The sequence below is a fragment of the Rhea americana genome, unplaced genomic scaffold, assembly GCF_003343005.1.
Source record: "Rhea americana isolate MKP2758 unplaced genomic scaffold, rheAme1 scaffold_223, whole genome shotgun sequence".
NCBI classification, from domain to species: domain Eukaryota; kingdom Metazoa; phylum Chordata; class Aves; order Rheiformes; family Rheidae; genus Rhea; species Rhea americana.
In genome coordinates, this window is record NW_028186339.1 from 628,333 (window position 1) to 656,002 (window position 27,670).

Genomic DNA, 27,670 nt, shown 5'->3' on the forward strand with positions numbered 1-27,670 from the left:
GACAGAAATCCTGAAAATAACCAAGCTTTTAAAGATTGATTCCTGCTAACACTGCCTATCCATTTAAAAAGTAACTTGAATATTCAGTATGGACCATATTGWATGTATGGCCTCTTTGGTTCTAATGACACTTGCACTGTCTGCTATTTTCCCTATTTTGAGTGACAATGAATCACTTCAGGAGATGAATCAATAGGAGAGTTTCAATCACCACTCACCCCTCTGATGATGAATTCTATCATCTAACCAATCTGTGAGGCTTTCTCTAGCCCCACAAGTCAAACGTCAACCAAGTTTAAGTGTAAGTGTCCAGCCAAGTCTTTCAGGAATATCTGAATACATYAGATAATATAGCCAACATCTTAATTGACAGCACAAAGACTGAGAGGGAGGGGGCTTACATTCAGAGAGGTCAGAACTGTTACTATCTCAAAGGAAATTGTCTTTTGGCACTCTAYGGAGAACTTCAAAATGTTCACAAAAGGATGTAGAGGCACCGTCCCAGGAGAATAAGATTTCARTCACAATTTCATTGCTTTTTAGCAGATTTCCCTTATTCCAGAGAAWGAAAGGGATTTTCACAGGCTTCAAAATAATGTCTTTTTATTACGGCCAAGACACAACTCTTAACCCTTTCTGCTCTGCAACAGTACGTACATGTCTTTCAGAACAGTTAGCCAAATATTATAGGAACACCACTYGCAAATCTGTTTCAATTCTAGACACGAGTCTCAACTGATTATATTCAAACCTTTTCTAATTGTGACCACCTGTATGAAAAGGTTTCTGAGCCATAAGATTGTGAGAAATGACTCCTATTTATAGGCTAATTCACATGGGCAACAAGYCACTTCAATCTTACAGCATATCACAAAGCATGCTATTCCCCAAATCCCTCACAACTTCCAGGTCTCACTGGTTAAAAGCACCTCCCATTTTCCTCTCATTGAAAGGAAAACTCTCCCTCCAAAATGAAGTGTGCAAGTATAAGAGTGTGTACATAGTGCAATGCACAAAGAAATAATATATTTATTAAGCCTCATTTGTAACAGGGCTCCTACTATTTGTCTGAATAAGACCTCTTGTCCTGCTGTCCTAGCTGGTTGCTGCTTCTGAAGCAACAAATAAGTGGTCATGTAGGATGCTCAGGACGRATACAGGATAACAGAGCATTTATTATGAATGACTATTAGATGGGAARCAAAAGACAGCAGTGGAGCAACCTGCATGCAGATGGGGTCAGAAGGCTTTGCTGCCACGGAGGGATTAAGCTGAACAGGTTGAGGAGAAATATAGATTCAGAATTCAGACACTTTTCTGGGTGTTTATTCTTTTTGTTGTTGTTGTTGAATAGTAAGTGAATTAATTTATGTCASTGCATAACAATTTAGTATTATTGTGTAGGAATCTGGACTATACTGCTCATAATAGCACATGCTTCCATAATTTCCAGATGCAATCACTGCAATTGGGCACACAATTATGGCAGTATTAGGGGTTATTTTGCATGCATCTGTGTGTGGATGTGTGAATCTATGGGTGTGAAAGCCAAGTCCTCCAGAAGTTAAAGTTTAGAATAATCTCCCCTTAATGGAGYTCAAAACATTAAGCATCATCACTCTGCAGTGTTAAATCACTGAAGYTAAAGGTAGAGAGGACTACTAGGTCATTTGGTCCTTCCCTTTGCTGTTGTAGAACAGCATTCATAAAGGAAATCTGAGATGTAAAAACTGCAAAAGTCTGTACCTGCTATTACTATATCTGCCCTTTTGASTCAAGCCAGTCTAACAGCAAACTATGAAATACTGTAACAGGCTCTTTGAATTAAACGGCATGGTTATGTTAGCAGCARCTACAAGATAAAACATCCAGAATAACAAACAGATGACTTAAAATTCCATGAGTTAAATGCCATTAAAGGAGWGGTATTGGATATGTGTACTTAATAAGACTGTTATTTTTTAATTATTTTTCTTTTTTAGTATATCAAATATATGCAGTGACATTATGTGATTAACTCATTAACATGATCATTCATGCTTGTTGATTTTATCATATTAATGTARTAGATATTAATGGAGAGTATCTGGTTGACAGGCAATTAAGATATTCTTTTATTTATTTTTAAGAGAAATCATAGAAAGGAAGGCCTTTTTGAAAATAATAAGATATTTGCACTTCAGGGTGGTAGAAACACAAGACAGAGATTACTCTTTTAATGTGTCCATCCCTCAATAAAATGCACATTTGACCATATGGTAGTCCTTACTCTAGGCTAATTCTCTAGATGTTCCCAAGGCCTAATCTGGTGTGTACTGAAGTCAATGGACATATTCCCACTGACTTCAGCTGATGCCAGGATCACTTTCTTTTTCTGCTAACTCTTGCCACCAGGTTTTAATTAGGACTGATTCTGTAGCCTCTATCTCATTCTATTACACTCCTGAAACCGAAACTGGCACAGACCCAACCAGACTCCATCACGCTTGACTCTCTGCACTTCTCCATGTTTCCTGTTGGTTAGCTGTTGGCCCTTCACAAACACCTAGCCAGTAGGAAGCAGCAGGCACAGGAACTTAAGTGAAATTTAGAATAGTTGAATCTCCCAAAGTGGAGGGACATGTGCACTCCAGCAACCCAATATTCTTTTTCCTTTTTTTTCTTTTTTCTCCCCAGAGGGATTAGAGAAATAACCCCAAAGCAAACTTTGACTACATGTTGGATATGAATAGCTCACCTATCCCAGACCATTAATATTAGTGCCAACTGCTGATTCCATCTGCTGGAATCACGGCCAATGAAGTCAAATGGAATGAAGAATAATTACTCAATTAATATCTTGAAGTTGTGACTAAAGGTTGCTACTCTATTTTTCTCTCCTAACAATTAAAAGTAGATATTCTTCAGATGGATAACTATCTTAGTATAAAAATGAAAACTCCCCTCAGTGCAGAGATGCACATATTTGTAGCTTTCCTGCAAATGCAGCTGACAATCATTAAAAAGTTCCTGCCCGAAGAGGTCCAAAGGGCTTAACTCACCGACACTGGAGTAGATACATAAAAGATATTTCACTTTGGCCATACAGGTACTGATTGCTGCTAATCAGTCCACTGATTCCCAAAGTATCTCCAGAAAATAAAGAAACAGCCAATAGATGCTGTTGAAGTTCATAGCACCCTACAGGCAAACCTCTGAGAGAAGCTATGATATCATCTTTTTCATACACACCAAAAGCAGATAGGCAGTGAAAATACCTTCCTCAGATGACTTAATTCAGTGCTAATTTCCCAGAGCAGCTATGTAGCTTCACCTAGATTAATGAAGCTGTGAAGGATACAAGGCCAGAAAGAAGTGACTGGCTATTAAGCAGAAATATACTTCCTTTGAATTCTAATTTAAATTTCCCTAAAAAAATCAATGCAATTTACATAATCTCAATAAAAGCAACAAGACAAAAGAAATAAAAACAATTGAATTTATAAAAATATACATGCCATGATAACTGTAAAAAATGAAATTGGAAATATTAGAAGAATACTGCAGATTCTACTGTATCTTCAGCAAATGCTTGCCATATAATGGCAGTCTTCATTTTTCTACTTTTAAGTTACAGGTACAACTATATCAATCACATTAATCACACTGAAATTTCTAAGCTCCTGTCCTTCAATAATCTTGACACCAAAAAATTTTGTACTTACATGTAATGAAATCAACAGGCCAGAACAGCCAAGAATATGCTAATGCATCAGTTAACTACCTGTATATATCCATGTTTGCACACCTAAGCATATACATCATTATTCAAGAATTTCACAGGCTAGTTAACTGGTTGCACAAATCACCATAATCTGTTTGTCTTTGGGATAATCTTACTAATTTAACCAGCCAACATACTGCTTCAAAAGCTTTTACTGCTCTTTGCTGGCTGGCGTATCTTTGCCTTCTTCCACACGGCTCTCATCCGATCTCATGGTCAGTAGTGGGGCCCATATTGTTCAGTACCTTCAATAACTGGTGTGATGAGACTGAATGTACCCTCAGAAAATCTGCAGATGATACTCAATTATGGGAGGCAGTTTACATGCTGAACAGAGGAGTTTCAGTGCAGAGGGAACTAAGAACTGCGAAACTGGAAGACTGGGCCAGCAGAAACCTCATGAAGTTCAACAAGGGGAACTGCTGACTTCTGTCTCTGGGGTAGAATAATCCTATGCATCAATCGATACAGGTTGGGAACTAACTGGTTGAGCAGCTGCCCTCCTGAAAACATTTTAGAGATCATAAGCGATACCACATTGAGTAAAAGGTAGCACTGCAACAAGAAAACTACATACAGGCAGTTTTAGGTGAAGTGTAGCCAGCAAGTTGAGGCAAGTTTTTATTCCCCTCTACTCAACACTAGTGAAGTTGTATAAGAATATCATGTCCAGTTTTCCCCTGTCCTGTTCAGGAAGAATGTTCAGAAACTGGAGAGGGCCCAATCAAGGCCTATCAAGATAAGTCAAGGGCACAGGGAACATGACCTTCAAGAAGTTGAGTAAGCTCAACTGGTTTCATCTGGTGAAGGGAATCCTGAAATAAGAGTAGACTACAAGTACTAAGAGAGGAGTCACAAAGATGATGGAGCAAAACTCTTCTCCATAGTGGCAGATGATACAACATGGGGCACAAGCCACAAGTAACTCAGGAGGTTTAGACTAGATATTAGAAAGYCTTCTTCACTTTACCAGTAGTGCAACACAAAAAAAAGGTACCCAGGGAGACTGTGAGTTGCCCATCCTTGTAGGTTTTCAAGACTCAATAAGAAAGAGCTACAGCTGGTCTAGTCTAATGTTAGTGACAGACCTTCTTCAAGAAGGAGCATAGAGGAGGAACCAGAGACCCCATCCAGCCAACACTTCTATGACTCTGTGTCATCACATCTAATTCTCGTTCTTTTCTTTTCTGTGCTCCTCAGGCTTTTTTTCCCTCATACCTCAATTCCATCCACCTATTTCAGGACTAGCCCTAAATGTTAACAAATRTAAACAGCAAACTAGGAGAACTAGGAAAATAAGCTTTCTGAAATATTGTCCAACAAAGTTCAATATATTTAAGAGCTTGTTAGAAAGTTTTGCTCATATATTTATTGCACACAAATCACAGTCACTAATCACAATCACAAATGACTCAAGAATTACTGTAGTCACACCTTTTTAAAGACAAAGACACTGTAGAATTTTAATTACTTCCCATTCATGTTCAAGCTAGTTATTAATAAAAAGCAACTGAATACCACTCAGKGCTCGTAACAGATGATGACATTAAAAAGTTAGTCTTAGACATTTTTACCTTGTACCTTTTACTGTCAGAAATAGTTTTCCCCATGTTATACTAAAAACCAGATATGACTGTGGTAACTGTTGGCAACGAATGACTGGCACTGCTCATTACAACCTAGGCAATTAGTTTTAAGAACTCTGTCAGTTTGGTTGCTGCTTAGCAGAAGCAATATGTTTTAGCATAAAATATTATTTACTCACCTGTCTCCTCACTCATCTCAGTCTCTTCTTCATTATCATCATCTGTCAAAAAAAAAACAATGAAAGAAAATGATTCATAGGAACAGCAGGAAACATCTAAAATATAATATTCCATGCTTCAGATTGCTCATATCTTAGGTTGCCTYCTCTCACTTAACATCTTAAAGTGAGATGTGGAAGTGGGTGGGAGAAGAAGGATTTGATATTAGAGGAAATGCAGGGAATAARCACAAGGAACAAAGTTCTGTCCTGACGTGCATAAAAGGAAATTGCATAGTCTTTTATAACATAATTTTTCTATTTTAAGTATGAAATGGATCCTGGTTTGGTTGTTAAGGTTCAGGGTCCTTTGTGTCCTGGTAACAGCCAGCAATTTTGAGAGTAGACATAGTTATTCAGAAAAATTATACCAAAGTTACCATAAATTTGCCAGAGAGGATCTAGGTTTAAGTACAAACTTGGGGTAGCCAAATATTGAAGGCTTGCAATTATTAAGACAATGTATCAAGAAAGCAGATTCCTTTTGTAAAAAGTTATATTTTGGTAGCAAATGAATTTCTTACTATAAACTGTTTTGATAAAAAAAACAATTAGCCCTAATTAACATCTTGGTCATTCAGCTTACCAGAGCTTTAATCATCTATTGGTGAACTCATTGATTACACAAGCTTCTGACAACTATGTTCCTAATTCATACACATGAGTATAAATGGATTTGGGCATGTGCGATCTCTGCAGCCAACCTACAAGTTTTGCTTCAAGTATAACACCTTTCAAACATGGGTTTGTGTACATTGTAACCACCACTTGTACACAAAGGAGTTTTGTAGTATCATGATCAACTGTACTGGAAAATTTAGGTCCCAATCTACAGGATCAGCCCTTAACACTGTAAAACTCCATGGAGACGCAGATGCTGTGATACGTGCTATGAGGACTGATGCCCTGCTTTCATCAAGATTTAGAGCCTGAAACATTTTTTTTTAAGTGGAGTAAGAGGCCTTCACCGGGATTTATGTTTGCATTCCAGCTACTAGCACTAAAAACATGCGAATTTTCATGGGGACTTGTGACAAAACAGAAGATGGATATATACCTCTCCTCCTCCTCCTCCTATCACATTCRAACGTGGTCTGGAGAGCAGAAGTTTCAGAAGTCACTAATGATAGTAACTTACATTTCTTTTGAATACACTTCAGTCCTGCGCAAAGCATTCCGATCAAATTGCACATTTTACTTCCTTTCTCCTTACTCTGCAAARAATTGCTTTGGGATTCAATAAGGCACATCAATCCCTACAGTACAAATATGAATTTGAATATAGAAGCTTTAAGGAGTATGGACAAGCATCTTTTGAGAAAAAGGAATGAAAAATCTTGTTGAAACCAATGGGAACTGGGCCGTCGACTTCAAAAGAACCAAGCTTTTTGACCAGAGTCCTGAAATTTTTCAACAAATCACTCAGAAAGTATTTGGTTAATGTAGAACTTATTAATTACTCAGTTTCCAATAACACGTTCTTTCCATGAAAGCATTTATAATGAAACCAGTATGATAAAATTTCAAATTAATCTAAGACTTCACACTAAATCAGCATAATATAATATCTTAACATACATACATCACCTGATCTTCTGTGGAATTTCTTAATTATAGTTCAKTAAGTGACTTGGAATACGAAATTCCCAAAGCAACAGAATAGCTTCTAAGCTGGTGATAATGGACACAGACAAGAAATCTGATGTTATTAAAAAGTAGTGAAGTCATTATGCAGTATAATTATGAAGTGGCAAATACTGCTTTTGTGAACTAATTGTGAATTAAGGGCTGTTTTTCTGGGAAAAGGAACTTAAGTCTTGCTGAAAGGCAGTGAACTCCTTACATCACTTTYGCAAACAGGGATTGAGCTCCTAACTGTTTCTGTGACATGATCTCTAGGTCATTTTTGAAAATTCTACCCCAGACTGTATCTGAGTTTTGTTTTGGCACACAGCACTCCTCAGTCATTTCATGTGTCTATAACTCTTGTTCTCACACCATTAATGCACCTAGTGGAAGTGCTTCCCTGTCAAATGTAAAGCAGTCTCTTTCAGTGACCTTGGTGGGGCTGGCTGGAGTGATAAACACCATGTTTAGTTGTCAGAGCTCTATGCCAAAACCAATTATTTTAGATAAAAAAAATAGTATTTTAGAAATCTATAGCCAAAGCACATTTATTTTCCCACAAAATGAATGACACTAAAGGTAGTTTCTTGGTTACTCGCTGTGAAGAAGTAAAAGCAAGCAAAAATATCTTTTCCTGAAGCTCTACATGCTTAGTCTAAGGGGAAACCAATGCCAAGATTGCTATAAATTAAATCTGTAATACCTACATTTATTTTCCATGTTCCCCATGCATGTTCTTATCCCTTTTACATGAAGCTTTCTAGAGGTTTGCTTGGGTTAAATATACTTATCACAGACTCTGCCAATCACAAAGCAAAATTGAATAAAACTGCAAGAAAAGCCCAAGAGTGAATCTCTTGTGATGCCAGTAACATTTCTTTAAAGATATAGCGTCAGCACTAGTTGCCCAAACTTACACACTTGACAGCCCACAGGTGAGGTCCTGCATAACTCTTCCCATTACTCAAGACCTCTTGAAAAATTCATTGAATAGGAAAGCATGTTCTAGTGCATGTGTGGGTGCATGCACACGTGTGTGCCCATTCTTGGCTATTCCTATGCCTGGGAAAGCAGAACAGGAATCTGCCACATGGATTCCCCATTAAAACCCTGGATTTGGGGAGCTCTATGCAAGAAGACCTTCTGGAAGAATGCTGGACTTTGCAGCCTGGAGCAAGAGGACAACTGATGGCAGACTCTCTGGAAGGGTTAACATACCTTCAAAAAAACTCCCATTATTATTTAGAAAGCCTGGGATACAAGGAAGCCACCTACTGCAAATGCATCATATGGGTAAGACTATAAAATTTGCCAGCTTATAATTGGGCTATAGTCTAGAAAATTAAGGTATTAGATGGGTGATGTATGAGAGAACACTGTCAAGTATAAAATAATTTACAGGTAACAATTAATCTGTGATTGAAACTTACCCTCTAACTCTCATATTATCTGGGGTAATTACATCTCTAAAGATCACAGAGCTTTGCATTTGGGTGTAAGTTGCTCAGAGCATACACATTTTTTTAAGTGACAGGCTCCCTGGTAGATACATATATCAAGGGATGTCTGTTATTCTGCCATCCCCCCTCACTTGTTACCTGCCAAGCTCTGTGAAACAGAGCAATCGCACTGCACTTCCTCCTACTGAAACAGGAGAGGATGACTTCTTCTGTCATATACCTGCTTGATTTTTACCTTTTGCCTCACTGATCAGGTTCTTTCTCTGTCTCATTAGTTGTTCTATACAAGCAAGTGCAAGCCAGATGGCCAGATGACCATCAGTCTGTGTTAGATTTATGTTAGGAACAGAGAGGTGAAAGGCTCTAAGCACCACCACTAATCCCTAAACCATTAAACTGCCTCCTCTGTGTTGCTCATATTTCTATTTGTATGTTTTTCGTGTTAGCACGTGCAGAGGCAACACAATGCTAATACTTTTTTTTTTTCTTTTTTTTCAACTGTGCATGCATTGAAGAGCTTTTACACAAGAGCTGGTTCCAAGCTGTGGGAGGCTACTCCTTTTTCTGATCAACATTCAAGGGCCACCTCCCAGCTGCCTAGTGCTCCCCAGCAGCATGACACACTAGCATCAGCTTTCTGCCTCCTTCTGCTTTCCTCTGTCTTTCCTCAGATTCCTTGTCTCATCCTTTAGTTTTTATTCATTTCCTCAGCACTCTCCATCTGTTTCCTTATTTCCAGCCATTCCCTTATTTCCAGCCCACACATGCAGCTCACTCTGTGCTCCTTCTTGCAAGCGCCACTCCGTCTATTGAACGTAATCATTGGAAGGGTTGGGTGAGCACCGCAGGACTGGGCCAAAATCCTGACATTCAGAGCTCCCTCCGCAGCCCCTACCCACCTGCACTGGCAAACAGATCAACGCGACAGGCAGAGGTACACAGGAGGAGGGAGGGACAGGCTGGCAATCATACTGCTGACGCCTTTAAAGAAAGCTGAAGAAAACATAGACCCTTTCAGCACCGACAGCTGCAGGCATGCTGTTAAGCTTATTTGCTGTACAAAAATAGGTGTCCTGTTAAAAAAGTTCCTGCCCTGAAGCATTGGCCTAGTGGGGACTTCATGATCTGCCTGTATAGTTTCAATGGGAATAACAGAGGATGTGTGCCACAACATTCTTGTGAGACTGAGGAAAATTTGGGGGGCAGTCTCTGCTTGGCTAAATATAAAACTTCTAGTTTCAAATCTTGGACTGGGTGACAGCATGGGCCAGGGTACCAGTCTACTGCAGTAAAGCCAAAATATATTAAATCCACAAAAATATCAAGTTGCCATTAGTGGGAAAGACTAACTGGACACCCACTCTCCCATATTTTTCTTTACCATACCTCTCTTTAGACTTTATCCAAGCCTTCATCCAACTATATATGTGGTCATCTTAACAACTTAAGGAAACTTCTTAATTATAGGCCTTGTGTCTATTTCTGTTTCTTAGTAAYTGAAAATCCGTTCTTTTTGATAGGATAGGACATTGCTGCTACCCAACAGGATCTTCACAGTAGTATACTGTCTCTTTATTTCAACCTGAAAGAGTCAATGTTCTTGTAACATGGTAAAATACAAAACAACACCCTGGACTTAAAGAAGACAATACCCTAGGGGCTCACTGCCTCTTTGGATTCTTCTCATCCAACTCAGCTCTCCATGGACAGAATATGGCTGACTGATCCATAGCATGGAAAAAGAATATTTTCTCTGAAGGAAAGTAGATTTAGAAATCTCTGGCAGATGAGACCAACTAAACCCAGGCCTGACAGTTTTCATGTCAACTTGTAAAAAATATCTTTGCTATAAAGCTTTCCATCATGCCCAATGCACATAAGTTGGAAGAAGGAAAAAAAGAAAAGGGTAAAACAAAAAGATTCTTAACAAGAAAAATACATTCTTCTGGCTTGGTATTGGAACTGGAAGAAGAAACAGAACTTTTGTGTTGTTTTGTTTTGTTTTGTTCTGGGCATTTGTATCCTGTAATCCTGCATACAGAGCAACAGACACTATAAGAAACTTCATCTGATGCTAGCAAGTTTGATCAAATTTTGGTTAGTCTGTTTTTATTATAGGAAACTTCCACTGATAAACAGCGTACCTTCTGGCCCTATTGCAGCATCAGTGCAATTTTTCTTCCTGCGTTGCTTAGTTACACCAGTCCCACAATATGAGAGTCTCACTGAATTTAAAATATGTTTGTAGCTTTTGAAGCCCTATCAAACAGAAACCCTTAGTACCAGACTCCTAAGAAGTTACACACTTTTTTTTGACACCATACAGATGGTTTCTTTCATGCATCATATCACTTATCTGCAGTAAAATACATATACTCATATGAGCCTCAGCTGCATACAAAGGCTGCGCAGTAGCTTCCATTCCAATTGCAAGTGAACTGGATAACATTGTTCCAACGAGGAAGTGTTGCTCACAGCCAGGATCAGATTTSGATTTCTATTTCCCAGATGCTTACACCTTATATAAAAGGAATGGGCACTCAGTGGGAAAATATGCATTAGTTCTAAGAAAGAGCCTATTTCAAAACATCCTTACTTCCTTCACCTCCCAAAACAGTGAAATCTGTGAAATCCACAGAGCTTTATTTACACAAATACTCACTAAAGTGAGTATGCCAGTGTGCACAGGAAATGGCATGTTTGCTATATGGTGATACATTTCTAAATACAGASTCCTAACAAAATCTCATCAGTAACTGAAGACAGAGGTAATTGAATGAGACAGGCAAGAATTTTACTGCATCCTTTGCAATTAGAAGCACTCAAGCACATGAAGTTACTTTGTGTCAGTGACCAGAGAGAATAGTATATTTTTGAGCACAACATGAAATGCATCTGGAATGCTCTATACGTGATGCAGCACTACTCAATGCCACAAGATGAAAAGATCCATTTAAAAGATGTAAAAAAGGTGTAAAAAACTTGTGTTTGCTCACYTTCTGGGGCCAGGCATCTGACCCCAGCAGCCTGCCTCTGACAGGGAAGCAGGAGCARATGTGCAGGGACAGGGACGACATAGAACAGCAATACCTCTCCCTTCCCCTGCCAGCTTCCTCCAGAGTCTATGGCTACATTTAGACTATGGTGATTAATAGCCACTGTTGGACCAGCCCTGTGTTGGTCTAGCTAATCCGCTTCTTAACCCTAAAGATGTAGGGCCTCCACAGCACCTCATAGGAAGCATTCTTACACCCTAACTACGTGTTGGCTGAAAAATCACTTCCTTTCGTTTGTTTTGATCCTGATTTATCATTTGCTGGGATACCTCACGCTTCTTCTGTTACAAGAAACCATAAAGAATCATTTCGTATTCACCTTTGTAACTGCTAATGGTCTCCACTGCCTCTCCCTGGGGCATAGTGCAGGGAGTCCTGTGTCTGTATGACCTCCATGTCTTCACGAGCAACTTTGCCACTTGCCACTTTACTGCATTCATGCTGGCCCTGGCCCAGGTGCGCCCCAGGCACTGAGAGCTTGGAGACGTGGAGCCAGTCAACATCCGTGTGCCAACGGCCATCTCCCCCCAAGATCTAAAGACTTGGCAGCAAGCCCTGTTGTCAGTCTCACAAAAGGGAAGGCAGAAATCCACATGATGCTACCGGAGCAAAGGAGAGGGGGCATTTACTTCGCTCTGCAGAGCAGAAGAGCTGCAGCAAATATCCCTAACACTAGCGTTGAAATAGATTATAGTCCCAATATCCATCCATACCTTGAGACAAGCAATACCCTTCCTAGCATCAAGAATGAGGAGGCAAACAATTTTCTGGATCACAGAGCAGACAGTAGTACAAGCATGTATCAAACCGTGTACAACCAGAAGATCCAGGAAGGAAGTTTGAACTAACCAACAGTGGCAAGCATACAGTCAAACTCTAGAGCAGTCAGTCAGAAAACAGTTCAGAAGAGATTGTACCAGGAAGTTTTATGAATATTGAAACGAAAGCTGGAAACTCTCCGTTAACTTTTTGTTAGGTACCGRAAACCTACTGCCATGTTAGAAGCAGCTAGGGACCTCTCTTTGTCTACTTACCTCTTAAAATGCTGAAAATAGTATCTAAGCCATCAGTTATAAGCTTTGCCGGCAAACCACTGCTCTTGAGCTGCTTCTTGTTCCTTCTCCCGCACTACAGACCATCAAGATTAAGACATTGGCCAAAGGCGCTATGAAAGAAAATCCATGTGTAGTAGGACAGGCACAATTACTACCATGGCAGATAAAGATAAAAAGCCATAGGAAAAACTTCAATTCACAGTTTCATGATTACCCTTAGCTTCCAGTTAGCTTGAGATTTTATGAGATAAGTTGTTTCAGAGACACTTTGAAATGCACAGATATTTTAAACATTATGGCTTATGGATTGGGAACAATTTCTACAACATCCTACTTATGTTGCAGTGCACTTTATCAGGATCTGTAGGTGCTATAAAACAGAGCTAGAGCAAAGCTAGCATCCTGTTCTGGTGTCCAGTCTTCTCTCAATCCCCCAGGTAGGTGATGTTTCCTTTGAAGCTTGCACTCCTGAGGGACAAGGAGCTGTCATGGTAGACAGCAGGGCTGCACATCTCCCTAGCCATTTTGAATAACATCCTGCAGTGAGGAGTTTGGCAGAAGTCCTCTGAGGATGACATCCTCCACCGTACTGGCAGCTTTAGGGGATGCAGAGGGCACTTCTGACACCTCCTCTAGAGGTGTCACTCAGGCAGCATCTCCCATCCACAGGAAATCACTGCCAGTCTACTGCCACTTCCCTAAAATCACCACTGCCTGCCAGCCACCCTGCTCATCTCTGCCTGAAGAAGCAGCAATTCCCTGAGGTAGGGAAATTGGAACTGGTTCTAAAACTGGGGGAAAAAAGTAAAATGCCAGCGCGGAGGCCAGAGCTAGCCAGTGCCATTGCCCCAAGTGCCACAGCGTCATGGCATATGTGGAAGGAAGAGAAGGGAGCAAAAGCAGTTATCTGCTGAAGAGCTGACAAAGGAGGATGGCAGAGAACGTATTCAAAGAACTAGCAGGGACTGCATTCCAGGAGAAGGTTTTGAAGGCATAAATAGAGACCGTCATCCTGAATGCTCTCAAAGCCTCAATATATAGCCTAGAAAGGAACAGGATGCAAAGTCACACACTCATTGCTGCATAGCCACAAAAGCCAAGCAGGATATCCAAGTGACAAGTGAAAAGTTTTACAGTTTAGAGAAACAAGAGAGTCACCTGGGTCTCCTAAAAAAGAAAGAAAGGATCGTATCTCCACTGGAAACCCCGGGGGTCACGGCAGTGACCGTTCTGTCCCTCCTTCCAGCAAATGGGTCCCAGTTTCTGGAGATCCTGCCACACTATATCTCCCTGGAGCTTGGACCAAAGCCTGCTGCCATATCCTGACCTACTACCACTACCACCAGTCCCTCCAGCTCTGTCCCTTGCTCCTGCCCAGCCCCAGCCACTTCATTTTATCCACAAGAGGTGTCTAGACATAGATTTAGACTTTGTATTATCTGTTGAAGATTGGGCTTGGCCCACTCAACACTGCCTTGAAAGCTTTGTCAAGGAAAGCAGTGAAGAAAGGGAGATGACAGTTTGACTGCCCTGTAGTTCGAACCTGCAGAAACACATAGGCAGTTATCGGTGATGAATATGACAACCTGAAAACTCTGCCCTGAGATAGTAAACGTAGCTGCAACCAAAACTTTCAGCAAAGCAGTATTTAATCAGAAAGAGAAGGCTAAAAGGGATTTCAAATTCCCCTAAGCTTACTTCCTACCATGCATTTCCGGGGGGGGGGGTCCAAAGCCTTGGTGGCCTTTGCAGGCCTGTCTGAACTAGTCAGGAGACCAGAACCAACACCACATGACTTACGAGACAAATCGCTACGTAGCTGAAGTTTCAAATAGAGGATATCAGGCACTTCCAGTAAATCGTTTGGCATCTATCCATACAGTAAAATAAAGCCCATGAAAAATATTTTGTGGAATACATTCAGGTGACAAATGAACGCAACGGATCTGCTCATGAACATTGTGAATGCAAATAAAGAGGCTAAATTTATCAAACAAATTACCCATTTGATACAAGATTACTTATTAAGGGCTAAATTATGATTCCTTTGCTCATACCGAGGACTCCTTTAGTTCCAGTGAAGTCTGCCATATTATACGGTGAGGGTGATGCTTCTCAATACCAGCAGAAATCACAGTCGCTGCTTAGGAGTTCACTCACGTATTAGTGCAGGGCTCTGCCTTTTTAATACAAAGCCCTTCATTCAGCCTGTTAGAAGTTTCCAATTTGATTCCAAGCCTGGTAGATCTCTTAACATTGAAYTTCCTCTGCAATTGTAATACATTTGCACATTTGTGCACAACTAGGAAGTTGTGCGCTCTCCTGAAATAACAGGAGGATTAATAGTAAGAGAGTGGTTCTTACCCATGTGCTTTGCAGAAGGAGAACAACGTTTTTGTCAACCAGGATAAAAGCAGAAAATGTGCTAAATGTCATAACCTGAAGATAGAAGAGAGAAAAAGTTTCACATGGAGAAGTAATTTCTTTCTCTCTCGCTCTCTCTTCATTTTTCTTAACATCAACTGATATAGTTAAAAAAAATGAATAAGCTTTTGGGCTCAGCATCCTTTCATTTAGCTCAGAAAGGACACAGAGTCTAAAAGCTTGCATCTTCCATCTATCAATTGGTCTAAAAAAGTACAAACCTCTCCACTCTCTAACAATTTAGTGATGCTTTAGTGAAGTAATTTTGYTACTCTGTTTAAACCAATAAGAATGTAATATAACCTAGAATACTGAAGCTTCATAGTATGCAACCCTGATGATACTATTTTTGCCTAAAGAGCATTTTCAGAAAAATGCTTGTCTTCTCCAATTCACTGGTAACAGGTGGTAGATTTAGAAACACTTTAAGCATTACAATTTAAGAAAAACGTTTCATAATATACAACAGTCACCATGAAAAATAAGTATTTGCCAAAGGTTCCTACAAGGTTATCTACCCAAGATATTAAGCAGTTAGGTACAAAAAGTATAAAGGACAAAAATATGGTGTCATTGACTCCAACTGGCAACTGTTTACAAATGCACTTAATTTTACTTGTACGAATAGCATCCTAGAAGTAAGAATCACTGTAAAGTAAATATTGGTAAATCTAGTTTTTCAAGGAAGACTATTTTTATACCATTTCTTGATAGGTCTTACAAATATATATACAGCAATAAAAATAATGCCTAGAACTCCTAGGCTCTAGAAATCTAGAATTTAGATTCTAGAATCTAGACTCCATGCAGAATTCTATTAGAAGAAACAATGAATTCCCAAGGAAAAAAAAAAAAGATAAAAATATCATCTTTTTTCCTGGAAAGCTTACTCACAATACTAGTAGCAATGAGTTCAATGATGTGAGCAAGAGCCACACATTGGAGCCAAAATTACAGGCAAGGATATTTTATTTGCCCGAAAGATATGTAGCAAGGCATTCTTTTGGATTAACYAGAGAGAAAATTTCACAATATAGCTGAAGGGAGAATATCTGAGCTATTTCATTCCAGTGGGAGAAAGGATGCAATTGTTTAAAAGAAAAAAAAAATCACTGTTTCTCTCATCCAGTATGTGAGTGATCCTTGTAAGTGCAGAGGGTTGTTCTGCAGAAATACAGTCTCCCTCTCTTGCTCTTTTTCTATCAGGACATACAAAAACTTCTTGGCAAAACCCCAAGAGATCAGCAGAGAATTCTKTGTGGAACAGCACCCTTTCCCCTCTAGAGTGGTGCTTTTCTAGGCTACCACGAGGATGGTAGCTGACATGGCATTCCCCAGTGAGCGCAATTGCTTTGGCTTACATTCGGTGCAGACTAGGGACTACCGAGGCGAAATCAGAAATGCTGAGACTGTAACAACTGCTCTACTACTGAACATCTATGATCTCCTAAGTTACAAAATTACTTAAAAGTCTGCCTCTTCCCCATCATATTTAAATTTTGTGAATGACAAGCCTCTTGGTAGTTGTCTTAATATCAGTACTACTACATAAGTAACTTCTTTGGCATTTCACTTGCAAAGTAAGTTTAATAACACACTCAACTAACGGAACTATTTCCCGATATTTATACTCCACTCACTCTAATGCACTGAGGTGTAACTCTAGATTCATTTCATTATCACTTGACTAGCTCAAGCACTTGGATGTCTTTTTGGATTTATTAATGCACTAGGTTTAAAGTAATAACTATTTATGTATATAACCTCAGGAATATATTCTTTCTAAGCATTTTGGTCCACATCTGTTAAGGCAGATACATTTCATAATGTTTCTGAATGCAAGATGCATATTTAAAAATGTCTCAGTGTTTTTTTCTCTAAACTTAAAGAAATATCCCAGTGCTATGCTCTCTTGTGAACATTCAGTGAGCATCCTATCAATCGAAATTCACGGTAAACATTTTCTTAAAGACTTTTGTTTAACTACAGGAATAGATTCATTTGGGGGGGGGGGGAAGCAGAATTTTGGCAGGTCCTACCAGAATCTAACTATCAGGAAGTTATCGCCAGAAGCAGAGAAAGCTGCTAATTCTTTGACAGAGAACCATGTTGACTAAGTCCTTTGCATAAGAAACCAGTCTGGTAGAGACACGAAACATCCTTCAGTAGGAGAGTCTGCAGAGAAGTCTCTTATGTAAGAGTTAAATGCAGGTGGCAGTACACAAAAGAGCAGGAAGAATGAACAAACAGCAGACATGAAAGACTTCAGTGATTCCCGTTAAGGTCTCAGGTGAGGGCACTCCTGGGAAAGGAGAGGTCTTTATTCCTCTGCAAATATTCAAATTCACACCTCATGTTCAAGCTATCAGGCCAAAGCAATTCAGTATGGGGCCAAACTCGGCCCTTTCTGCCAAAGCGATGGTACTCTGTAGAAAAGTGCCAATTCAGGAGGCCAAAAAAGTCCAAAAGGCCAAAAACACTGAAGTAGTTGAGTAATAGTCAGGGTGCTTGTCCATGAGATAGTGAGATGGATTCTAATTCCTTCTCCAGGGATATTAACAGAGACATTTGGAGAGTTTTCTTTCTTTCCTATCTCCCTCTCCTCACAGGTTAAAGACCTAACCTACTCATCTAAGGCCGTATAAATGTCTGTTGTGACACAAAACTCAAAAATCAGGTCTCCCAAACCACTGGCTACTGACCTAACCATAGGAATTCCTTCACTGATTTGGGGATACAAGTTTAGATGCTAAACTGGTTCACTCTGAAGCTCCAGCTCATCAGCCAGTGAATGCTCAGGTCCTTCTGGAAACCAGCGCCATTAAGGTATATTAAAACTGGTATTCAGAATCATTAGTCATGAGAAAAATCAGAGCTGACACCCTATGAAAACGGACCTAAGATCTTACAGAAATCTATATCTAACTGAGGATGCTGAGAAGTGAAATAATCTCACTCTGTTTGGACAGCTCGCTGCATAAATATTCAATATTCAAGGTCAGCCTTTTGCATGGTCACACACCTGCAAACTTCTGAATGCTGCTGCAATTCAGAGGGTCCCAACTACCACCAGCGCTCCATGGTCATGTAACAAATTGCTAGTTTTACTCCATGCAAAATAAATCTGTAAAAACTTCTCATGGTTGAGAATAAATATATTGCACAAATGGGGCACATTGCAACCAAAAGCCTTCATACACCATGATACCCAACCACACAGGTGCTTTGTACACAGCACTTAAACAACGCCAGACTTTGACAACTTTCCCCTCTTCCTCTCTTTTCTCCTTCGGGCTTGCCATGCTTTAGTTCCAAAGCACCTTTTAGTCTTTCAGGTTTCAAACCCAAGTGGGCTTTAGACTTAAAATCACAATACCGAGCTTCACCTGTGATTTCAAAATCCTTAACAACGAAGCGGAGTTTTTTCCCCTAATCTGAAGGGTAGGAGCAGAGTCAGCAACAGAACATAGAGTACCACCACTTTATCCTATGTGCTGGGTTGCACTGCAATGCCAAAAAGTGACACAACAAATGGATGAGACACTAACGCAGTCTTTGAAATGCACATTCAGTGTGCTCCAGACCAAAATGTTATGAAGTAGTTGGACACATTCTGTGCTAGCTGAATTATTCAACGGGTCTTTAACATTTCTGTTGCCAAGCATTGCAAACCGCAGATTATAAAGTTGTCTGTAAAAAGCTTTGTTCTAGTGAGACGAGACTGGAACACCATAATTTCTATAGCGACCACCAAGGTGAAGGAAAAAACATTGTGACTACCGTGACAACATAGTCCTGTAGACTTAACTGAGACTCTCACAACACATCAAAGGTCCACTTCCGACTTACTCCCATGCCCTTTCTACCAGAGAGACAGTGTGTGGAGTACTCAAGCGACTGAGATTTTAGAAATGGGTGATAAAAGAAAACACTAAAATCCGCATCCTATCACAAGGAGTACAATTGATGTCACAGAAAGCAACGTAAAATGGGAGGAGAGGGTGAGGGTTCATAAAAAAAAAAAGAGCACACAGATTTCTAATGATAAACGCGATAAAAATAAATCACAGGTATGGCGGGGGAAGAGGGGTGGTGGACAAATTTACTATCTACCAGGTTTTCTTACGTTCCAAGAAGTAACCTCCTGTGTGAAACACAAGATGAATGGGTCACATTTCCCAAGTGCTCCGGCGAGAGCCATCTTTCCTCTGATTCATGCTTGTACGGGGACAGCTCAAGTTTAAAGTTCTCATTCAGACACAGTTGGGCTCTAATCCCTGTGGTACCTTTTCAGACCCAAAGAAACCCTAACCAGCATCATTAATGAAGGAGAAAAGCATGCACAGAGTGCATGGAAGAGCTATATACACTAGGAACGACATAYACATTAGTGCAAACCATTTTCTTCATATAGTCAATAGAGGCCCAGTGCCACATACCAGGCTTAAGGAGGCAGAGACAACAGACACAACAGAGACTGAGCAAACTAGCTGTACTCAGCATACAAAAGTAGGCCCTGGTTTTGCAAAGACGAATATCATGAGCAGTTTTATCGGTTTGCAGATTTTAAATGCATGTGTTTTCCAGGATCAGTTGATCTTTAGAGAAATTTCACACTTTAATATTTGGCTTAGACATGGAAAGAAAAAAAGGATGCCAAATGATGACTTTCTGCCACACTATTTACTAAAGACAGATGGCACTTGATTACTGTACCTACCTATAGGGAAAAACTCGCTCATTTTCTTCTTAAAAATTTTGTAGTCCACCTCCAAAAAGACGCAGAAGATGATACGATCCACCTGTAAGAAACAAAATTATTCATGGTGAAATGAGTGCAACAACAGACATTGGCAATAATTTGTAATAATAGCACGGAAACCTTAAACTCAACTCTGTTTGGTACTCCAAGCAAGCAGGAAAACATCATGGGAAGCCGGTTTTTTTTGACTTTATTGTTTATCTGTGCTGCAATTTACAAAATAGTGTTTGTAATTGCAGTTCACAACCGTATTCTTTGTTAACCACCTCCTGCTTAGGCAAACCACTCTTGAGCACAGTATAAGCAACCCTTGGTATTCAAGATGAGCACCTGGATGCAATGTTTGACGAAAGAGTCGCACTGGGGGCTTCTAATAAGTATACAAAAGAGAAAATGGGGAAGCAAAGAGCTCTTTTTCCAATCCTTGTCCGACAAACGTATTTGCAAAACCATTTAGTATTTCAGAATGGCTTTAAAAGGTTTCATGCAGTTTTAATTTACATGAAACCACTTATTCTTGCTATAATACAACCAGAAATGCAGCAAAAACAAAAGCTGATTAGATGACAGGTAGCATATAGGCTAAATACAACATTTAATATGCCATCTACTCAGTAAGGCTGAGCATATCAATGAAACTACAACCCATAATGTGCACAAGACTCCACAATGATTTCAAATAAATTGCCTGGGACATCACTGAATGTGACAGGCTTTTCTAAAAAAGCGAAAAAAAACCCAAACAAACCAAAAAGAAACAGAATTCTAAAGCCATCTTTAAGATTAAAAAACAGCCACCAAGACTTCTCTCTAGCCTTGCATAGCACAGCACAAAATGCCAACGCAGCTTCAGCAGGGAGTTGTGCAAAAGACCCTCCCACGGCTGGGCTGAGGGATCCGCAACCTGATAATCAAGTTTTTCTCCGAAGTGCACAAGAGCTCAACCGGAAAGGGATGAAGTCCAAGCAACAGCAAATTCACCATCTTGGCTGGCATTATGCTATACTCAGGTCTCCACAGGCAACAGGCTTATGTGTTGTATCAGAGCTAAAGAATGCCTTTGCACTTACTACAAAGACCAGCAGCTTCCCCCCTGAACAAGGAGAGCTGGAGGAGGAGCGTTCGCCCAAAAAAAAAAACAAAAAAAAAAAACAAAAAAAAACTTCCTTCCCTTATTTTCACCTTCACTAAAAAACTCTTTTGCTAGAGCTGCTCTTCAAAGCAAAGTATAAGTCTTAGCTTCAAAGTTACCATCAGGCTGGAGAGCACAAGCCACTCAGTTAGGGCTCATTTTGGAGCAGCCTAGTGGAACAGTGCAGGGAACGAGAGTGTGCAAAATAATCAGTTGTGCTGGAAAACGCTAAGGGTTGCTAAAAAGGACACCTCTGAGTTGAAGCCAACTACACAGCCTGAGAAAGCAATAGGGCAGGAAATCCAAGAATGCAGGTATGGGTCGTGGGGGTGTTAAGGCAGGAAGAGGCTTGTGAGCAGCACCGAGAAGCCGCAAAAGGGCAGAGCACTGGGGGAATGGCACTTGCTGCGGAAGCAAAGTGGCACTGCTCTGAGCAAGAAAATTGCCCGCCGCTGTTTGTTCAGGGAACCAAGCCGTCCCGTGCACCTGTCATAAACAAAACAGGCTAGACCTAAGAAACCATTCCACTAATTACTCTGGTGGTAAATAATCTGGTACAACCCCAAACAGTGGTTAAGAACGTGGGCCAAAAATGTATATTCCTTTGTGTGACCACATATTTATAACATACAGAACCAGGCTGGCAAGAATTTAAAAAGCCACATGTCACCTAGCTGAGGGTTTCCACCTAGATAAAGCGGTGTGCTTGCAGAATGGAAGCTTTAGACTGTGAATGCTTAAATTGTATTTACTGTAAAAGCTGATTTGGAATAGTGCTTATGCTATCCTAGATTGTCATCTTCTATCTCCACCTCCTAAGTGGAGCAGATATTCAAGCTCTACGGTGACAGGCACCATGTGTGAAGCAGGACAAACAAAACAGCAAAGGCATAAACTTATGAACCAGAGAAAGCAGTATACTGACACGCAGAGATGTTCTGAGTTGTCTTGCCCTCTACATGGTTCTTACATTCTCTGCTGTAAACACTATGGACATGTTTCTCATTTTATGCATTTCAGCTTTCCAAGGTGTTCTCTTTATTCTTATTTATTCTATGCAGTTGGCAATGATGAAATTCTGCACTCCTGAGAATTCTTACCTCTCCTAATATAATTCCTTCATTTAAAGATAGGGAATCTCACTAGAAATAGCAGACTATTTCAAACTTTTGTAGCTCCCCGACTGTATACATCCTATATATAAACCTGTTCAATTTCTTCTTGGTGTGTGAAAAAGTGCTCTATTTTTAAGTACGCATAAGATACTGTGATGACAGCTCAAATCCTGTGTTTATCTGACTGAATGGCATGTGTTGGCAGATAGTAAATCTGAAATTAAACCATATTCTATCATCCTGCCAGTCATTGACTATTTTATCTGACATCTGCAGCTAAAATAGCTTGAAATTAGGTATGGAAAGTAACCCTTGTCCTCACTGATCCCATTCCAACTACAATAAGGAAAGGTTTAATCCAAGGGAATCCAAAATTCACTTGCCTGCTGGTTCACAAAAGCTCAGCAGGCCTTTGGGGATCCATGCTTATGAAAGCCRCTCTTTATCAAAAAGGAAAACTCTCTTCTCATGTGGTTTGGAAATGCCAACTTGATTAGACATTTCATGCTGCCCATTCACAGAGGGAAGGGGAGTAACCCCTAGAGACTCCACCGTGTGTGCCCAAGTGCCTTTTGTAGGTGCCTGGCTCTTCCACAGCTGACCGAAGACCACTCAACTGTAGAGGAAGTTTAAAGGAGCTGCAAGTTGAAGGTATTAAAGCTCATCCTTGATTGACAGCTCTTTTTTGGAGGCCAGTATTGGAATCAATCATCCCTTGTCAGAGTCTGATTAAATTCTGCTCACTTTGCAGCTATGAATAGGTGGATCAAAGAACCCCAAAATTAGGAGTGCTGCAACACAAGAAAAGGGGCTTTCATTGCATGAGGTGTTCACTTAGTAGACAACTTTACAGCTCAAGGTTATGAGTACATTGATTCTTTTTTTCTCAGGACCTATGCCATTTCCCCAGCTCCACTTAATTTTGAGGGGGTACCGTCCCAGTGATTTGGTTAGCTGCACCTGATCAGCACCAGTAAACTGCTGGGGCTTTGCACGGCTCAGAGGGCTCAGGCTACTTTGCAGTGGGATGGACATTTTGAAGTATTTTTGGAGGACGCAGCAAAATCTCATGAACTGAAAACACCTCTTTGGGGTAGAGCAGCAGTGCTAGTCTTAGTGCAAGAAGCTATCAAACATATTTCCTCCTGTTTGTGTTATTTACTTCATTTTCTTTTCTCTAGTGAATGTGAGAGCACTTTGCATCTATTGAGTTTCAGGCTTGTTGATGGCTTAATGCACCTTGGATTCACTTGTATACCAGCAGAGGCCTGGAAGAAGAGGTGTATGACTGCAAAGCCTCCCCGTCTCAAGATTTATGGCGCAGAGGCAGAATGATTTCACATATTTGGGCTAAAGTGAGATTTGAAAGCAGACTTGGTGGCTTCACAGGTCAGCAGGTAGGGCTGGACCATGGGCAGGCTGGCATGTCCACAAGGTGCAGAGGTGGAGAGGTGTYCTGAGCCTGCACTTGCAGAGCAGTGCAGACACCATGATGGAGCTGCCAAGGGCGTCTTGCAGACTGTGCTAAGGAGCTGGGCCCTGCTGTGATAGCACCACCACTGCTACCAGCCAGAGACAGCTCTGCCCACGCAAGACAAATGGGCCACAAATCCAGCTGCTCACCACTGGAGGGAAGGACCACAAGCCGTGCGCCACAGCCAAGGCTGCAATAAAACAGGGCTCTGCTGATGCTTCCTGGCAGCTTCAATGTCCTCCTAACAGATTCTTTGAAAAGAAAATCAGCACTGCCTGCCCAGTGACCTGAACATACATACCAGTTTCCCCAGAGGCCCTGTGGGGCAGGAAGGGCTGGGAGCCCACCAGCCATGCATGGGCATGTCTGCACCACAGCCACCTACGGAAGCAGCAGCCTACACTCTGTGGCTGCACCTCGACACATTTTGGAATAGAAAATAGCTCCTTTTTCTTCTCAGTTCTTCTGCTATGGCCTCTGGCAGGTCTCCCAATTCCTCTGACCTAATTTCCCTGTGTGTTTAGATGAGGATTGGAAGACCTACACATCACTACAAAGAGGTATTGCCATGCACCACTGACAGGACGTGCCACATGTAGTTATAGGTACAATTGAGGTGTACACCAGTTCCAAGCTATACGTATCAAACATATATTTTAAATAAAAAACTGATCAGAAGACATTCTAGAAAATTTTATCTAACAAGTATTTCCATGTCATTGCCACCTTGTGTTCTGAGAAAAAACCCAACTCATAACAAAAATAAAAGCAACTGCATTTCAACACTTTCAAGTATTTCATGTGTCTCTCTAGCGTTAAGAGACTAGTACTAGAGATACAATGGAGGCAGTGGCTCTTTTTTACCCAGGAGGCAGTGACTACTTTTTATTATATGTGGCAACAAATTTCACCGTAATTTAAATCTTGTCAAAAAATACACAAAAAGAAAATAATTGTAACTTGTAAAAATGTTTCCCCATCCCTCATCAGATTAATAGTAACAAACAACAAAGAAAATCAAGAAGCATTCTGTTCTTTCTACTTGTAGCAAATCTTTTCTGTAGAACGCACTTATCTAATCCCATCAGAATCTATTGTCATCTGGCAATAGTTAATGCCAAACGCTTGCTGTAACATTTTTAGTTTATCAAATATTCTGTGGACTTAATTCTAAACTCAGTGAAGCCAAACGGAGGCTTTTCATTGACTTCAGCATGCTTCAGCACTTATGCTTGGCAATGTCTAGAAATAACATTTGCCTCCTTGAGAATTAAAATTCTTCTGATATGGAAATTTCAGTATCCAAAATCTTCAGATACTTTCTCAAACATACCCCTAACAGCCACAGTTCAGAATTACTTATCCTCCTTCAATCTCCTTGAGTGCAGTGCCTGTAAGCGGGGGGAGCTGGCCTGGGCTGAAGTCCCAGGCTTCCTCTCCATCCAGCCAGGATGGCTTGGGCAGCTCTGCCAGCTTTCAGTGCCAGGGCAAGACTGCCCTGGCACTGACCAGTGGGTGCAGTCATGGAAATCAGCTTTTCCAAACATACTCCCAGGGAATCAGCATCTCAGCCACAGGAAACAAAGAATCATAAGAAAAGTGGTTTTAATGCACCTCAGAACCAGGCTTCTAGTGTCCCACCTGAACTCTGCACACTAAGTGAAGTTCCCTTGACTTCTGGCACAGGGGTTCATTTTGGTCTCGTGAAACCCACATATCTCTCACTCAGGGAGTCAGGAACTCCCTCTCCCACCTCTTTGTTTTTGGTTTTCTGCCTGGGCTCTTCCTTGACCTGCACCAAGCCAATGCAGTGAGTTCACTATGTCCAGAGGTACACTTCAAAGATACAGGTGTTCACTTGTGTCCCCTTAAAGTGCTGCTAATACCCCTCTTGATGCTTAGCACCTCGCTTTCAGCCTGCCCACTGCCCAATTAGATCCCTTAGGAATCCTATTGCCACCAATGACCAGATGGAAACATCAGGTTTGTAAAATAATGCAGACCTTACCCCTCCTAGCAGCTGTGCTCCAGCTCCCCAAGGGCTCTATCTTTGGTGAACATCATCCATGTCTGGCCAGTCAGCCAGCTGCAGTTGGCACAACCAGGAAGAAAGGGCAAACAGGACTGCCTCCTGCATCCCACTTGGAAATGAATCCCRGACAAGACTAAGAATTTTTCAGGCACTCAATTCAAAAGAGAATGCTTCAGGCCATATAAAAGAACTGCTCATTTCATAGCACTGTAAATCAAAATTCAGCCTCCTGATATTATTACTGATTTCACAGAAACCATTAAAATATACAGTCTAGCTGACTGCTCCTTACGGGATGACATCATGGTCTATAATTGCAGGATTACTCTTGAAAAGAGCTTCAGTCAACTCTTTATGGCAAATATAAAGCTTAGGCCACCATTTCCATCCTCATAACAAGATTTAAGTGGGACAGAGATATCAGACTGCCAGTATGGTGAATTTGACAATCAATGAACTGTGTAATGGTTTTGTAAAGCAATTCACCTAGTCTTAAGATCTTCACACCTGGCCCAGTTTCAAATCCACTGCAAGCCTGAGCTGAAACACACTCACGCTCACCTGAATTTGCAGCTACCCAAATGAGCCAAGTTGCAGGCAAGTAGGCGCTCCAGATCCCTCTGCCGTCCTCCCAGGGGAGTGAGAAAGATGTAACTTCTTCGAGCAAAGCTCTTTGATTTTAATGGATTTGAAGTTTGAGATTCTTTGAATTCGAAGCAAAAGCACACTACTGCAATCCTCTTGCAAGTAATGGTATTAATAGAGCATTATGATTTCACATCAAGAGAAACTACCCACTGAGGACTAACTGTGAGGATGCAACGCTTACTTGAACCATCACATTACTTAGGCAGTCACTGAAAGAAGAAATAATATAAAACATGTGAATTCTAGAATGATTTATGCTTATGACAACTAGAGTGGAATTTTTTCTATGGTGGTCTTACTTAAGTTAAAAAACAGAAATAGAAATGTTTTTGTTAGTGCTTTAATAACCTACTTCATGAGTTTTACTTTGCTTGGAGTGAAAAATAATTAAAAGTTCAAAGGCAATTAAAAAAAACCCTGAAATTTATTATGAGTTTCAAATACTAATATTACTAATATACACAACATCTCAGAGGAATGTTACATAGGCTTTGCAACAATCCCTGCCTCTAAAACAAAATGCACTAGCAATACACTTAGCAGTAATACCTAACAGAAATGTGAAACATGGTCAGGAGAGCTCTCCCTCTCTGCTGCTCCTGCTCCTTTAGTTCTGCTCTGGTCATATTCGACAGAAGAGGACAACTTATTCCCATCACTAGAAGGGACCAGATACACCACTGCAATTATCGCTATGGCATAATCTCCATGTCACCAAAACATATTAACAACAGTAATACTTTTCTGGTAAAGAAATACTTCTAGCCCTGGCTCTTAAGTGCAGGTAAGCAGTTGTACCTACGGACTGGTACCTCAGCATGAAAATTTGATGTGCACAAGGTCATGAAGAACCAGAGCAACCAAACTAGACTAGAACTCCGGGCATTTTTCTCCCAGTCTCTCTCCAGCAAAGGTGCTACCATAAAAAAAAAAAAAAAAAAAAAATCCCAATAGTCGCCAGCAAAGGTCATAGGCTTTGCCACACACCACCGGTTTTCCTCGGGCATTTCCTTTCAACACCCCCATTTACTGTGTGAATCACTACTGACAACTCTTTTTCCATAATACCTTGGTTGTTTTTTAAAAGTTTCTTATTCTCCTTGAGTGAATCCACTCCGTATCTTTAGCACCTTTTTAGTACAGTGAATTATTCAAGGACAGGCAGACCTCTCCCTTTTGGAGCTGGCCGTTCTTTGTGCTGAGCTGTTCCCTTTTTGTGTGCGGAAGGCATCTGCCAGCCAAGTAGAGTGGCTGTGCTAAAGAAGCACTCTGGATTTAAAATAGAAAATTATGATAAAAATTTCTGAGGAATTTACAAA

General features: G+C 40.6%; 1 protein-coding gene across 3 annotated transcripts in view; it reads right to left on the reverse strand.

Moving 5' to 3' along the window:
• Positions 1 to 27,670, reverse strand: part of MACROD2 (mono-ADP ribosylhydrolase 2) — an 880,037-nt gene that overhangs the window by 68,899 nt on the left and 783,468 nt on the right. For all 3 annotated transcript variants that reach the window (XM_085305606.1, XM_085305605.1, XM_085305604.1), the window contains exons 9-10: positions 19,909 to 19,990; positions 5,529 to 5,570 (exon numbers count right to left, since the gene is read on the reverse strand). In XM_085305606.1, the coding sequence (XP_085161732.1) occupies positions 5,529 to 5,570; positions 19,909 to 19,990 (124 nt within the window). The remainder of the gene's footprint in view (positions 1 to 5,528; positions 5,571 to 19,908; positions 19,991 to 27,670) is intronic.